Source organism: Parasteatoda tepidariorum, chromosome 2 (assembly GCF_982258835.1).
Source record: "Parasteatoda tepidariorum strain Cologne lab strain chromosome 2, Ptep-v5.0, whole genome shotgun sequence".
Classification (NCBI taxonomy): Eukaryota; Metazoa; Arthropoda; class Arachnida; order Araneae; family Theridiidae; genus Parasteatoda; species Parasteatoda tepidariorum.
This window is the reverse complement of record NC_141756.1, coordinates 116,353,171-116,366,853: the sequence shown is the minus strand read 5'-3', so window position 1 is coordinate 116,366,853 and position 13,683 is coordinate 116,353,171. Positions and strand designations below refer to the sequence as shown.

Sequence of the window (13,683 nt, the reverse complement as noted above, 5' to 3'; positions counted from 1 at the left end):
TGGCCATGTTTTGTTTTTGATATCAGACATAATAAAGATGTCATTAAAAAAATTAAATAGCTTGGAAATTAATGCTATTAATGTAACTAGAATTGTTTTAATATTTTTTTTGTATTGTTATAATAATGTTTTGTATTGTTTAATATTTTGTATTTTGTCATTAAAAATTGTTTTTACTATTCCTTTCTTCTGGGTTGAACCAAATATTTTTTCCTGGGTCGTTTTAAATTTGGTTAAAAATAAGTTTAGTTTAAAATATCAAATACTAAACCAATCCTTTCTTGGTCAAGGTTTTTAATTTTGCTTAGTTGTAAAATTGAAACAATAACTTCTAATTCTCATTTTCAAGTCTCAATTATCTAAAAAAGTACTAAGCGACTTTATAAACCGGGTTCGATTTAAAATGGAGGCTTAATTAACAATTCATAAACTACAAATTTTTGAAATGTTAAACTTGGGGCTTTCCTCAAATGTTCTGAAGGGATTCACTATTCAGGTATATATATTCTTCCTGGATTAATATTTATTCTTCCTGAATTGTTGAATCAAAACTATTCTAACTTTCAAGTAATTCTCTGGTGGGAAAATAACATTATTAACTAATTTTGAATTTCGTGAAATTCGATATGGATGACCCTGGTCGGACAACAAAAAAAAAAAAAAAGTTTAGTGGTCAAAAGAAATTGGGATGCTTTATTTTTTAATGGTGCTGTGACATATTTTTTATTAACATGCCTAAATTATAATGGTATTATGCACACTATTGTTTAATCATGCGTTGGCAGTAATTCTATTGACAGACATGAAAAATGGAAAGAAACCATTTTTATAAGCAAAAAAAAAATATGTAGTATGTCTTGTTACAAATACTGATTCAAGGAAATCTTTAACATGTGTTTTATTTCCTCATTTCCTAGTTTTTTCTGTTGACACATAAATGTTTTTAAGATAGCTTAAAAACTTGTAGCGAGTTCTGCAGCAGCAATTCAAATGCGTTAAAATTCTGTTCGCCTTTTAAGAAAGCTAATTTTACCTAGAAATATTTCTATAAATTTTTTTTAGATTTATGGTTATGTAATGTTGTTTTTGGAGTTTAGATTACTAAATAAATTAACTATTGTACCTGAAATAAGTGGCAAAGTCTATTTCATTTTATAGTTGTTTTTGAAATATATCAACCTATTTGAATACCAAAATTATATTTTATATTATGCTGCGAGAAAGAGAGTCATATATATAATTTTTAAAAAAATATTTTATTATATAAACAAATTTGACCCTATCTGAGTCTTAAAAATAATCCTTTGTTGCTTCAATTTTTGTTTGTCAGGATAGTTTAATGTCATGTTCTGAAACTGTTTTCCTGCTTATTTTGGAACCTGAAAAGGCTTTTAGATTCATGATGAATTAAAAAAAAAAATCTAAATGTAGTTAGCATTAAGTTTGAACTAAAAAAATATGTAAAATAAAGGAGTGTTTTTTCCCCCATTCAACTGAGAATTAATTTGGATTTAAAGAGTTGCAAGAATCCTACAAGGCCAGTCAAATCATCTGTATAAGGGGTAGGCAACTAGCGGTTTGGGGGCAGCTGTGACAATTTTTTTAAATTATTTATTTATTTTGGCTTGCAAAGAGAGTCAGAAAAATTCGTTTTGAACATTGGTGTTGCTGGGGAAATAGATGGGAAAACAGCACTCGCAACTAAAATGCCCTTTTTATTAATTTTGCAGTTTTTTATTAATTATATTTTTTACTAATTTTAAAATTTGTTTAATTTTAAGTTTTTATGTATTTTAATTTGTTAAAGGAAGTTTAATCTGTTACTGCTTCAAGCAAAATACCAAAGCTAACCATCATTATTCTGGTAGTACTTTATTTACTTCGCTTTAGAGCTGTACCAGCAACAGTCTTAGAAACATCATTGAAGATGATCTAAAGACATGCCATCACAATTTTGATCCTCTTCTGAAGGCAGGTCTTGTCAACCACTCACTAGTGATACTTGGTGATCTGTTGCCTGTACAGTCTACAAAAGTAAAATATTGCTATAAAACAGTTATATAAAATTAGAACAGTTGTATTTTATTTATTTCCATAAGTTTTTATTGTACAATTTATACCTTTTCTGAAATGCAAAAATTGCTACTGAATCCAAAAATTTTAAAAGGTGCTGCTCACCTCCCGCAACTCAGAAACTATCGCTCGTCCCTAATCTGCAGATATACGCTTAAAGTCATCGGAAAATCCCTTGACTTTTCAAGAGTAAAAAAGTTATAAGTTTTCCAAATTAATTTTATTTAATCATAATTCTTTATATTGATTACAGGTGGCGATGTGTCCCTTCTAGGTCCATTGGATGGATATGACATGTGGGATACACTGCGTGGTAATAAACCCTCACCCCGTTCTGAAGTTTTGTTGAACATAGATCCTATACACCAAAACTCTGCACTACGAGTTGGCCAATATAAAATTATCCAAGGTAAAATGTACGATGGCAACTGGAATGGATGGTATGGGCCATCTGGAAGAAAGAATGTATCTGAGGTCATCTGTGGTCCAAAACCAGCCAATGCATCCACTAATTGTCAACCTACTGTAAGACCCTGCTTATTTAATATTGAAGACGATCCCTGTGAATATTATAACCTGGCAGCTGTAAAACCTGAGGTAGCATGTTCTTAACAAATCTTCTAACTTATTATTTTTTTTTTTGATTGTTTGACTCTGACAGTGAAGGTTAAGTGCAGGGTATCTGCACTCCTGGAAAGTCATGAGAAATCATGGAAAGTCATGAATTTCGGTATTGAGCAAAATTTCTCATGAAATGTCATGTTTTTAACTACAGTCAATTTGTGATAACTTGAATCTGATAGGACTGACAAAAAAACTTCAAGAGATTGGAAGTTCGACTTACTGTTAGTTTCGATTTTGGACTTTCAAAATATTGTGGGATTATTTAATTAATGCTTATTGATTACAAATCTTCTAAATGCTTACAATATTTTAGGAAAAACTGTAAAGTATAATATAATAACTTACTTTATTATTTGTACTACATTTTACGTTTTTTTGAAGTAATCCGTCACTTTACATTGAAGTAATCCCTTTTGAGTCTCTAGAAACAGTAAATCTTCAATTTTCTACTGGTGCACAAACATAGAATTATCAATTCCTTCTCGACTCTCTAGAAACTTTTGAAGAACTTCGAGAGATGCACGCGCTTCAAGTATGTTTGGGACTATTGTTTTTTAACCTTCTTCCTCAGCAGCACTTTCGTCATTTTCTTCTGTGATCTGCATAAATTCTTCATCGGGAATATCACCACAAACAGCAATGTTTTCATCGAAGTTTATGAAATCGGATTTCTCAATTACTTCCTCATCTTGAAGCTCTTCTATCACAGGTTCACTCTGTGTTTCTTTAAAAAAACCACACTTCCGGAAACAGTTTCTTATTGTCATTTCGCTTACATCATTATTCCAATCACTGGAAAGTAGCCTCATGGCTTCAAGTACATCAACTTTGAAAGAATCTTACATAGTCTTCAAATACAACTGATGTCATCCAAGGCTTTTTGTTAGACTTGTAATCCGAAGGATATGTTTTTATATACTTGAAACTTCGGGGATGTTTGTATTTTCCGATAACAAGTAAGGGCAATTTCTCTGTCCCAGACGCATTTCCTCTAACTAGGACAGTCAAACGTTCCTTGCTCATTTTACCCCCTGAGCGGTTTTCATCCTTAAACATCATAGTCTTATTTGGAAGACATTTAAAAAATAAACCCATTTCATCAATATTGAAAACATCATTTTCACTGTATCCTTGAAGTAAATTTGGTAACGTTTCATTTAACCACTGTTCACATACTTCAAGAGGTCTTGAATTGCTCTTGAATTTTTGCTCTTGAATTTTTCTAGCCACCCAGTACTAGCGTGAAAATTGTCTATTTTTAACAGTTTAGCAAAATCTATCGCTTTCTCACGTAGCAAAGCACCACTTATGGGAATGGCATTTTCTCGATTTCTGTACTGCTGAAGCCATTTCAGAAGAGCTGATTCCACCTGGGGAAAGGCAGACATCTTCATTCTTTTAGACAGCGGATTCGTAGATTCATATCGTTTAAGGATATTTTCTCTTTCTTTTAATATCGTAGAAAGGGTATTCAGGAGAATTCCATACTTCAACGCTATATCTTTCTTCTTCATGTCTGGATTTCTATCTACATCATTAATAAGATTAATTTTATCTTCCAAGTTGAGAATTTTTAATTTTCGCTTCGACTTCTTTAGAGGTAAACACTTCTTCCACACAATCTCTAACAACAAATCATAAGCATAAAGCTTGTTCAGACCAGAAAAAAGTTTACTCATTCCCCACAGGTGTTATCCCTTTATCTCACACTGAAAACTTGTTCTGCCCAGAAAACAAATTTATCATTCCCCACATAATCCCTTTCTCTCACTCTGACTAAACTTGTCCTGACCAGATGAGTCTATTGTGTGTGTTGCAGAGGAAGGGGCAATATATCAGCTCCTAGGTTTTTTTTTCTTGCTTTAAAAGATTCAGTGATCTTTTTTAAAAAAAATGGAGTTAAAGGGAGTAAAATTTGAGTAATCGAGAATAATTAACAAGAAATAAAAGATAAAAGGGTCGGGACCTCATAAAAAAATCGAGTTATAGTAATATTCGAGTTATAGTGAATTAACTGTATTTTTTAAATAAATTTTATTTTACTTTATTAATTTTATTTTATTTTACTGTATTTTTTAAAATAAGGAAAAGTCATGGATTTAGGTCACCGAAAAATCTAATTTTTAAAATGGCATTTACCCCCTCCCGCTCCTCCCTCTAAATTTCATGGTGTTCCGAGTATCTAAATTTATAACAAAATCCCCACTCACAGTCATATTTTATTAAAATATAAAATGTTTTTATCATGCTCTTTAAAAATTATGGTGTTCTTTCAAAAAATGAAAGAAAAAGCATCATTTCTTGTGGGAATTAAATTTTAAACTTCCCTGATTTTTGAATTTACTTATTTATTTATTATTTTATGTTTATTTTATCAATTTAGAATTCTAGCTGGAGCAAAGCAATCATTGGCGAACTTTTTTTTCCCCCGAATGCGAGCATAAAAATCATGAGCATTTTTTTCTTTACCAATGATAAAGGAAAGTATCTTTAGAGTATAATTCCGCAGAAAAAAAATCTTTAAAATTCTGCGGAAAAGAAAACCAAAATTTTTAACTTCCCAAAAGAAAAATCCTTTTGCTCTAATCTTCTGCAAGTACTCAATTGCGTTCTGCGACAATGTCGCCATATTGCCTGCGATTTTGTCATGGGGCTTTGAGAGTGGCCAGCAATGATATCCAGTGGTTAAAGGCTGATGCTGCATGCTTGAGCGGATGAAGGAGAATTATTAAATTTATTGTTGTGTTTTTAAATAGTAACTTCGGTAAGTCATGAAAAATTCTTGGGATTAGTCATGAAAAGTCATGGATTTGAAAATCTGAAATTTAGCAAATACCCTGAATTTTTTTTTTAATTGTTTGACTTGGACAAGATTAAGTAAACAGTCTTTGAATACTTTCATATAAAAGTATCAAGCAGTAATATTGCTACTCGCTCTGCAATGTCCCAAATATCAGCCTTTAACATAGTGCCAACTCAACTGGATTTTGCCAGTTTCTCCTGGTTTTTATACATTTTTGAAAATTCCCTAAAACTGAGTAAGCTTCCACAAGAAATCCCTATTGAAATAGAATTTTTGTGCAGATTATTGCTTGCTTGAATATTTAAATAAATGTCACTAATACATAATAAAGCGGGCCTCATTTACAAAATTCAGTTAACTATCTTTGATTTAAATTCCTATTACTATTCATAATTATGAAAAAACTCAATACATAACATTTCAAGATCATTTAATATTAAATCAAAACTGAAAAATATTGCAGTTTTTTTTTCTATTTTGATGACTATGAAAATCCCTTATGTGTAAAATATTTAGTATATTTTGCAACAATTATCATTAAATTTATGTTATTTCATAAAATCTGCTGTATTTTTCCCTATCTTGTTGTCAGTTATGCTTCAAAAAATTAAAATTTGGGTGATTTGGGAAGGCAACATGTTGAATCATCCCACAAACCATGTCTTTGTAAAAGGCACCTTTGTATGTTCATGAAAAAAATGTGCTGTATATTTGCAAAATTAATGGTGATGTATAATAAATAGCAATAAAAATATAATAAACAGCGATTGAGCCACGGTGGCTTGGGGGATAGAAGGCTCCCCCCCCCCTTTCAATGATGCGACTCAGGTTCGAATCCCAGGGATGGCAACGAATTCCGCACTGACCACTGTGCTGATGTGAAATATCATCAGTGGTAAACGAATCATGGGTTTGAGTCCCGTTGCTGTCAGGCTATCCATGGGAGGCTTTTGTAGTTTCTGCAAATGCGGGTTAGTTCCATTGAAAAGTCCTCCACAAAAGCAAATTTCTCCCCTGGAGTTTCCTTTTCTTCTGGATTGGATTCAAATTGAAAAGGCTACGGAGTTGTACATTAGTATTCGTAAACTCAAAAAATTGGGTTGGTTGTCCTACGACGATGATAAAATAAAATAAAAAATAAATAAGGATTAAAAAATTGCCTGCCAGTTGCCACCTGACTTTTAGTTTTTTTGACAAATATATATGCCCAATTGTTTTTTATTATTATTTTAATAGATATAGAATTATTATACATATTTTATTATATTCTGAAATTTACTTTACTTTGCGCTTGTTTCTTAAAAGTTAGAAAGTCATTTAGAAATGAACCTTATTAATATTTACCATACTTTGAAAAATGCTTCTAAAGAAATGCCTTAACATCCACAACTTTTTTTAAACCTTAAAAATTTTAAACTTTGGAAGTTGCATGTTTTTAGGAAGTTCATCTATAAAAAGATGACAACAAATATATTCTTCAAATCAGGAGGACAGTTTATTGGTGGCCATCTCATGATACCATAATGAATCACGAATTTTTATGAGAAAAAGCTTTTTTTTTTTAAGTGTTTACATTTTCTAAAGTTACGCACGCTTCTGTACTTAACTAAGAACTCATCTAAAAAAAATATGTATATTTCTCTATCCTCTATTAACGCTTCATCTTTCAAACTGTGGCCACTTTGTTTTGAAAATATTTTAAAATTATTTTTGACATACATCACTAAGTATATGGACGTCTGTTCTCATTCCTTTCTGTATGTGTTGCTATTTGTGCTTTATTTTGTATTTTTCTAGCATTTTTTGCTTGATATGTTTTATTTTTTAATCTGTTTCTTTTTTTTATTTGGTGCTCCTTTTGGTGTGTTGATATAATTTGCTTTGTCTATATTAATACAATATAAAAAACACTTTTTTGTGGTTATAATCATGTAAACTAGGGACAACATGATATTTGTTTGTTGTTTTTCTTCTGATTTTTTTTTTCAATTTTATATAAATTTTCATTATATTATTAAAAGTATAAAAAAAAGCAAGAAAGGAAATAAAAAAAAAATACATTTTAGAAAACGAAGAAAAAATGAACCAAATCAACCACTTGATTATATCTGGAAAAATAGTTCTTTCTAATATTGTATTGATTTAGCCAAAGCAAAATATAACAATACAATTGTGTGAAGAGCACCAAAGAAAAGAATTTGATTTGTAATTTTACAATTTTCCGGACAGACGAATTAAGCGTGATTCTTCATGTTAGTTTGAAAGCCACTTAAAAATTTATCTCATTACCTTCTATTTACACTTTCGTTCCATACTTTGTAGACTGGCAAATAAGATATACTATTAAGATATTTATATAATTTGTTGGAATCTGTTCTGCCTTCACGATTAATATATTCTTGTACGTTCCTATTTATATTTTTTGTATTTTTCTTGAATTTTTGTGATTTCTTCATGATAAAACTTTTTTTAGGAATTGGATAATTTTCTTTTTGATGCCCTTCATACTATTCCTATTTTCGTTTTTAAAAGCCCTTACAGGTGCTTTTTTCCATGGGTGTTTTTAAAAAGTGCTTAACTTTCCCTTATCCGAAATATGATTTTTTTTTAACCATGTTGATTTTGATTACAAATTATGCAAAAACACATTGTCCTATTCTACGTTTTCACAATTAATACAACCCCAATTTATTCTGGCGTACCTCCGGTATGTAGTGTATGAAAGCACCATTTTTTTACATGTTTTATGAAATACTTGCGGGTTCACACTTGCGTATACCAAGCTGTATTCAGTGGTAAGTATTTTTGCAACCTTTTGCCACATTTTCAGACTTCATTTTCCACCCTCTGTAATAGAATCGAAAAATCTCTCGAATTTTTGCTGATTACGGGGACTCACTAAGCATTGTCAATTTTTTTTTCTCTATTAGCGATAGAAAATTTTATTTCTCTTGTTAATTTCATCATTTGTGACGCGCCATCTTTTTCGTCACTGTAAATAAAACCGGATAAAACCATCAATTGTCAAAACTTGCCAACCCTGTCTAATTATGATATTTTTCAAAGTGTTTACAAATATTCTTTGAGTACTTATTTTTTGTTGAAAAATTTGGCCCTGGCTAAGAAAATCCCAAACATTCCCTGCACTCTGTGTGTTTTTAAACAAGTTAAAATTTTTAAATTTTCCCTTTCGTTAGAGAAAATCTTGCTACCCATTCCCTTTCAGAATCCTTAAATAAGACCTGGAAAAGCCCAGTTTAGCATATCTTTATGACTATAAGACTCTGTGAATCATGGAAACTGTTAACGTAAAGTGCGAACATAATGTGTATATTTATTTTAAAAAGTCCTATTTTCTTATAAGTGATAGCCATTGAATGACAGTTTATAATATATTATCTTCTTTTAGATTCTGACTGCTCTATTGAAAAGATTATCAGAGTATAACTCAACTGCTGTACCACCTGGTAATAAACCGATGGATCCAATGAGTAATCCAAAATACCATAGTTACCAGTGGACCCATTGGATGGATTGAAGGATCACTATAGAATTTTATTCTTAGTTATTGTATAAATTGCTCTCCCTTGTAAATAATATTTTTTCTATTAAAAAGTGTCTCTCTATTTAACATAATGGTCTAAAACCCTTTCCAGCACATTCTTATCATACAGGAAAATCACATAAAATATTTCAAAGAGGTTAATTTAAAAGGGCCAAGAAAATTACCAGAACTTAATCTCATAATAAATCTTAGCTAGTAAAGACACACAAAAATGAATTGCAAGACGTTAAATGTTCTTATTAGTTGATTGATTAAAACATGCTATAGGGATGATCAAAAGCAGTAAAAGCCTGGTCAAATCTAAAATAAAGCGAATAAAACTAGTTTTAACATCGAAGAAAGGGTATATTTAAATGTTAATACAGAAGGAAGGAAAAAAAAACTTTTTTCTTATATATTAACTGTTGTTTTGTGTTTGAACTCAAATAATAAACTCACTAATGCAACTATTTATAATTAGTATTTAACTAAACCTTAAATGCCAATAAAGACCCAACCTGAATAGCTTTGTTAAACTTAAGTACTTAATTTAGTTAAAGGCTGCAATAGAAAAAATATTTTAAGATTACTTTAATTGAATTTTTTTCTTTTAATTTTTTTTATTTTATTACTGAGTTCACAAAGAAAGAAAAAAGCATTTTCTTTATTCAAGAAATCATTTTTTAAATGCTGACTTCACTCTTAATGCTTATTAGCAATATATAATCGATAATTATGATTATAACACTCCTGTGTATTAGGAACAAGAGAGCTCAACTGCTATACCAGTGCATGGGTCGTCAAACTTTTTTGATCATCGACCCCTATATAATTTTTCGAAATCTTCATCGACCCCCATAAAAGTAATTTTCTGTTAATTAAAATAAAACTATTAGATACTGTGTTTGCACATTTATTTTATGATTTTAAACATTTATTAAAGTAATAGTACATTGTGTAACAATAGTTTTATGAAAAATATATTAATGTTGAAATTTAAATACCTTAATATTTACTAAATAATAAGTAATTATAAGTAAGTAGAAATAATAAGTAAAGTCACTACAGATTTATTGCTTCTTAATCAATGAGATGGGTGTGTCTGGTATTTTTTTGCAAGGTTCGCTATATTGGGTTCAAAATTGGTCAATTTTAATCTTAAATCCCCTCAAAACTCCACATTTAATTTATTTCCGTACTTAGTTAAGGTTGAATTTACGTGACTGAAACCATATAGGAACTTGGAAATGCTAGCATAAATGGCTGAGCTATTTCGTAAAGTTTCACATATTTTTGCATAATATTTATATTTGTCCAAAATTTGCTTATTGTTAAATTTTTAAAAAGCGTCTTTGCTTCAAGATCCGATAATAATTCAGCAAGCTCATCTTGCAATTTTGTCTCGGGCTGTACTAATCCATATTATTAATGCTTACCTTCTTTTTTACATGTATTGATAATTAAAAATTATTGATATCTAAACTAAACGAATGTTTTTATCAAAACAATAACTAATTATCAAAAACTGTAAAAGTTTTAATAATGACACTGCAAATATTCAACACTGTGTTCGATCCCCGGCCAGACACCGGATTTTCGGGATACAGAAAATCCTCAGCAGCCATGTTGTATGATTATGCGGCATGTAAAAGATCACCGGAGTGCCTTATTGGCTCTTGGCATTTCCGGCAAAATTAAATTCCTAGTGCACTTTAGCATCCAAATAGTCTCGGTGCTGCCGTCTAGTGTGGCAGAAACTAGACGTCCAAATTAACATGACCAACGGTATCTCACCCATTGTGGTGGTCCTGAAAGAGTGGATACCACCTCCTCAGAACGCACTAGGTCTGCTCATCGGCAAGACCGATTATGCAGCACATTGGAATTTAAAAAAAATATTCAACACTGTTCACAGTTTGCAAAGATAGCTGGAGCTGCATATGATATTTGCGTTTTTAACATCAATACTCGTCACATGTGACATTTGGACAAGCGCATATAGGCATAGGCACATAGGCTAGCTTGCTTTACCCGAATAAATATATGTTTAATTTTTGTTTTATAAAGAAACTGATATTAAGTCAATTACAAAAAAATTCACTAATTTTACATAAAACAGTTCTTAATTCGCAAACCACACAAATTACGTATGTGTGATTTGCGTATTAAGAGCTGTTTTTTCTTCGACCCCCGCTTTTGCTGAATAGACCCCTGGAGGTCTATATAGACCACTTTGGCGACCTCTGCTCCAGTGTATTAGGAACAAGGGTGTAGTGGAGTCAGATTGCGACGTTCTTAGAATATTGGTCAAAAAGGAGTATATAAATTAGAGATCGTTAACATATTTTTAACAGGGTGCATAGCCAAATTATTCAACAAAAAATAAGCACTTCAAAAAACTATCACAATTAGGCAAGGTTGGAAAGTTTTTAACAATTTACGGTTTTATCTGGTTTTAACCGTCATGTAGAAAGAGGAAAAAAAACTTTTGGCATTGTTTTCTACAATTGTCAAAATTTTTTAATCATGTAAATCGAATGGCGTTCTGATACGCTCCGGACTAACGATGTGCCGAAATAGATTGGGGTTGAAATAATTGTGAGAACGCTGAATAGAACAATGTAGACAGTGTCTTTCTGCATAATTCGTAGCGAAAATCAACATGGTAATGAAAAAAGCACCTTTAAAAAAAGGTACGCACCCTGTTTTAAGCTATCAAACTCTTAACAGAATTTTCCCTGTGATGATGGCACTAAAAACAATATACAGTAGAAGTCCATTAGTCCTGCATCGCTCCGGAAAATTGTATAAACTTTGGTTTTCTCCAAAAGTGTGTCTTTAAAGCAAATAAAAACGTTCGAGAGCTATTCGGAAGTTTTCGGGATCATCCTTCTTTTGGACAATTGCAAAGTCCACCCGCCAGTAGATGAGTCAGTTTCTGGAAATATTGTTGCTACTCTGCTCCCACCTGACGTAACATTTTTGATTCAACCCATGGACCAAGGGGTTATTCAAAATTTTAAATGCTTTTATAGAAGGTCTTGTATTCAAGGCCTGTTAAATGCCGACTGTGACGTGACTGATTTTCAAAAAAAGTTTACAGTAAAAGATGCGGTCTATGCTATTGCACTGTCTTGGAACCAAGTAAAAAATACAACACTCCAAAAATGCTGGAGAAAACTTTGGCCAGCTGTAAACCCTGCATCTGACCTAACTCTACAGACTGATGAGTAAAGCCCGGATTTTGATGAACCAAAAAATGCCCTTAAAAAGTGCGAAAAATGCAAAAATTGCGCTGAAAAGGCCTTATGACATGACTTTAAAGTAAAAATATTGAACTAAAACAATGTTTTACTCTTTAAAATTATTATGAGTCATTTCAAAAAATATAAAGCAATGCAATACTTGTTCAATAAAGTTTGAAAAATATGTTTACATCCTAAAATAACAAAAAAAAAGGAAAATATATCGACTCCAAAACATTTTCATTTTGTATAAAAACTTTAATGAATATAACAACTTCCAACTCATAATATTGCTAAATATCAGAATTACTTTGGATTATTAAATTTTCTTTGATATTTTGAAATGTAAACGAGCGTTTCTTGTCTGAAAGTAAATTTTTATACCTGGAAAAGCTTCTTTCAACGTCTACTGATGTTATTGGTGCGTACTTGAAAAAGACGGTCTCACTTACTGACAATTATTCTTCAATTTGAAAAGATGTTGCTTTACCTGTTAATATCCTAGAGATTTTCTTCATTGTTTGGAAGCCAGTGTAATAATAAAAAATTATAACAAAATAATAAAAATTGGAAAAAAATTACAAAATACGCCAAAAAATTTAAAGAAAAATGCCCTACAGGACAAAGAATGTCCAAAAATGCAAAAGTCATCAAAATCCGGGCCTTACTGATGAGGAAGAAAACCATCAAGACCCTCTGACCAAAGTTTTGGATGTCGTTAGAAGTGCTGACAATCCTTTGAAAAACCTGCCTGAAGATGAGGTAGGGGAGTGGCTTCTAATCGCCGAGAATGAGCCTGTTGAACAAGAACTAACCGATGAGGACATTATCAACATTGTAGTAAACCCTCAGCCTACTCAAAATCTTGAAGAAAGTGACTCAGATGCCGAAACGGAAGAAAAAGAAAAAATCAGCTGAAGCTACAGTGCTTCAGAAATCCATTCTTGTTTCCGTAGCACCAGACGGCCTTAAGACTTTGTGTCCGGAGGAGTTCTTAACTTAGACAAACTATAATGGCCTTCCCGCTATATTCTATTATTAGACCATAATCCTTGAACTTTACTTGGGGTTCATTCACTAATTGCGTATTTTCACGTGGTTCCCCAGAGCAGTAGAGCATCGCAAAGCTTCATCCCCTCAAAATTTCCCTTTCATTCATTAAATTTTCTGTACTCTTAAGTTGTTTTATGAGAACAAGATTTTAAAATAGTATGAAGAAAGGGGTTTATAATATTTTAAATGCAGCAAAAAATTTTATTATAGTTTTGTAAAAATATTCAGATTCGGTGTAAAAGTGGGTATAACAGATGGTAAAATAATTTCTATCAAGAAAATTAGTAAATAATTTAAATTAGTAAAATTAAGAAAACTCAAAGAAAAAATTCCATCTTTTC

At 31.3% G+C, this 13,683-nt stretch overlaps 1 protein-coding gene across 9 annotated transcripts in view; it reads left to right on the top strand.

Moving 5' to 3' along the window:
* The window catches only part of LOC107455733 (arylsulfatase B), a 41,942-nt gene extending 31,996 nt beyond the window's left edge, over window positions 1-9,946 (top strand). For all 9 annotated transcript variants that reach the window (XM_087158139.1, XM_087158138.1, XM_087158140.1 and 6 more), the window contains 2 exons: window positions 2,327-2,670; window positions 8,910-9,946. In XM_087158139.1, the coding sequence (XP_087014265.1) occupies window positions 2,327-2,670; window positions 8,910-9,038 (473 nt within the window). In that variant the 3' untranslated portion in view covers window positions 9,039-9,946. The remainder of the gene's footprint in view (window positions 1-2,326; window positions 2,671-8,909) is intronic.
* The last annotated feature ends 3,737 nt before the right edge of the window (window positions 9,947-13,683 follow it).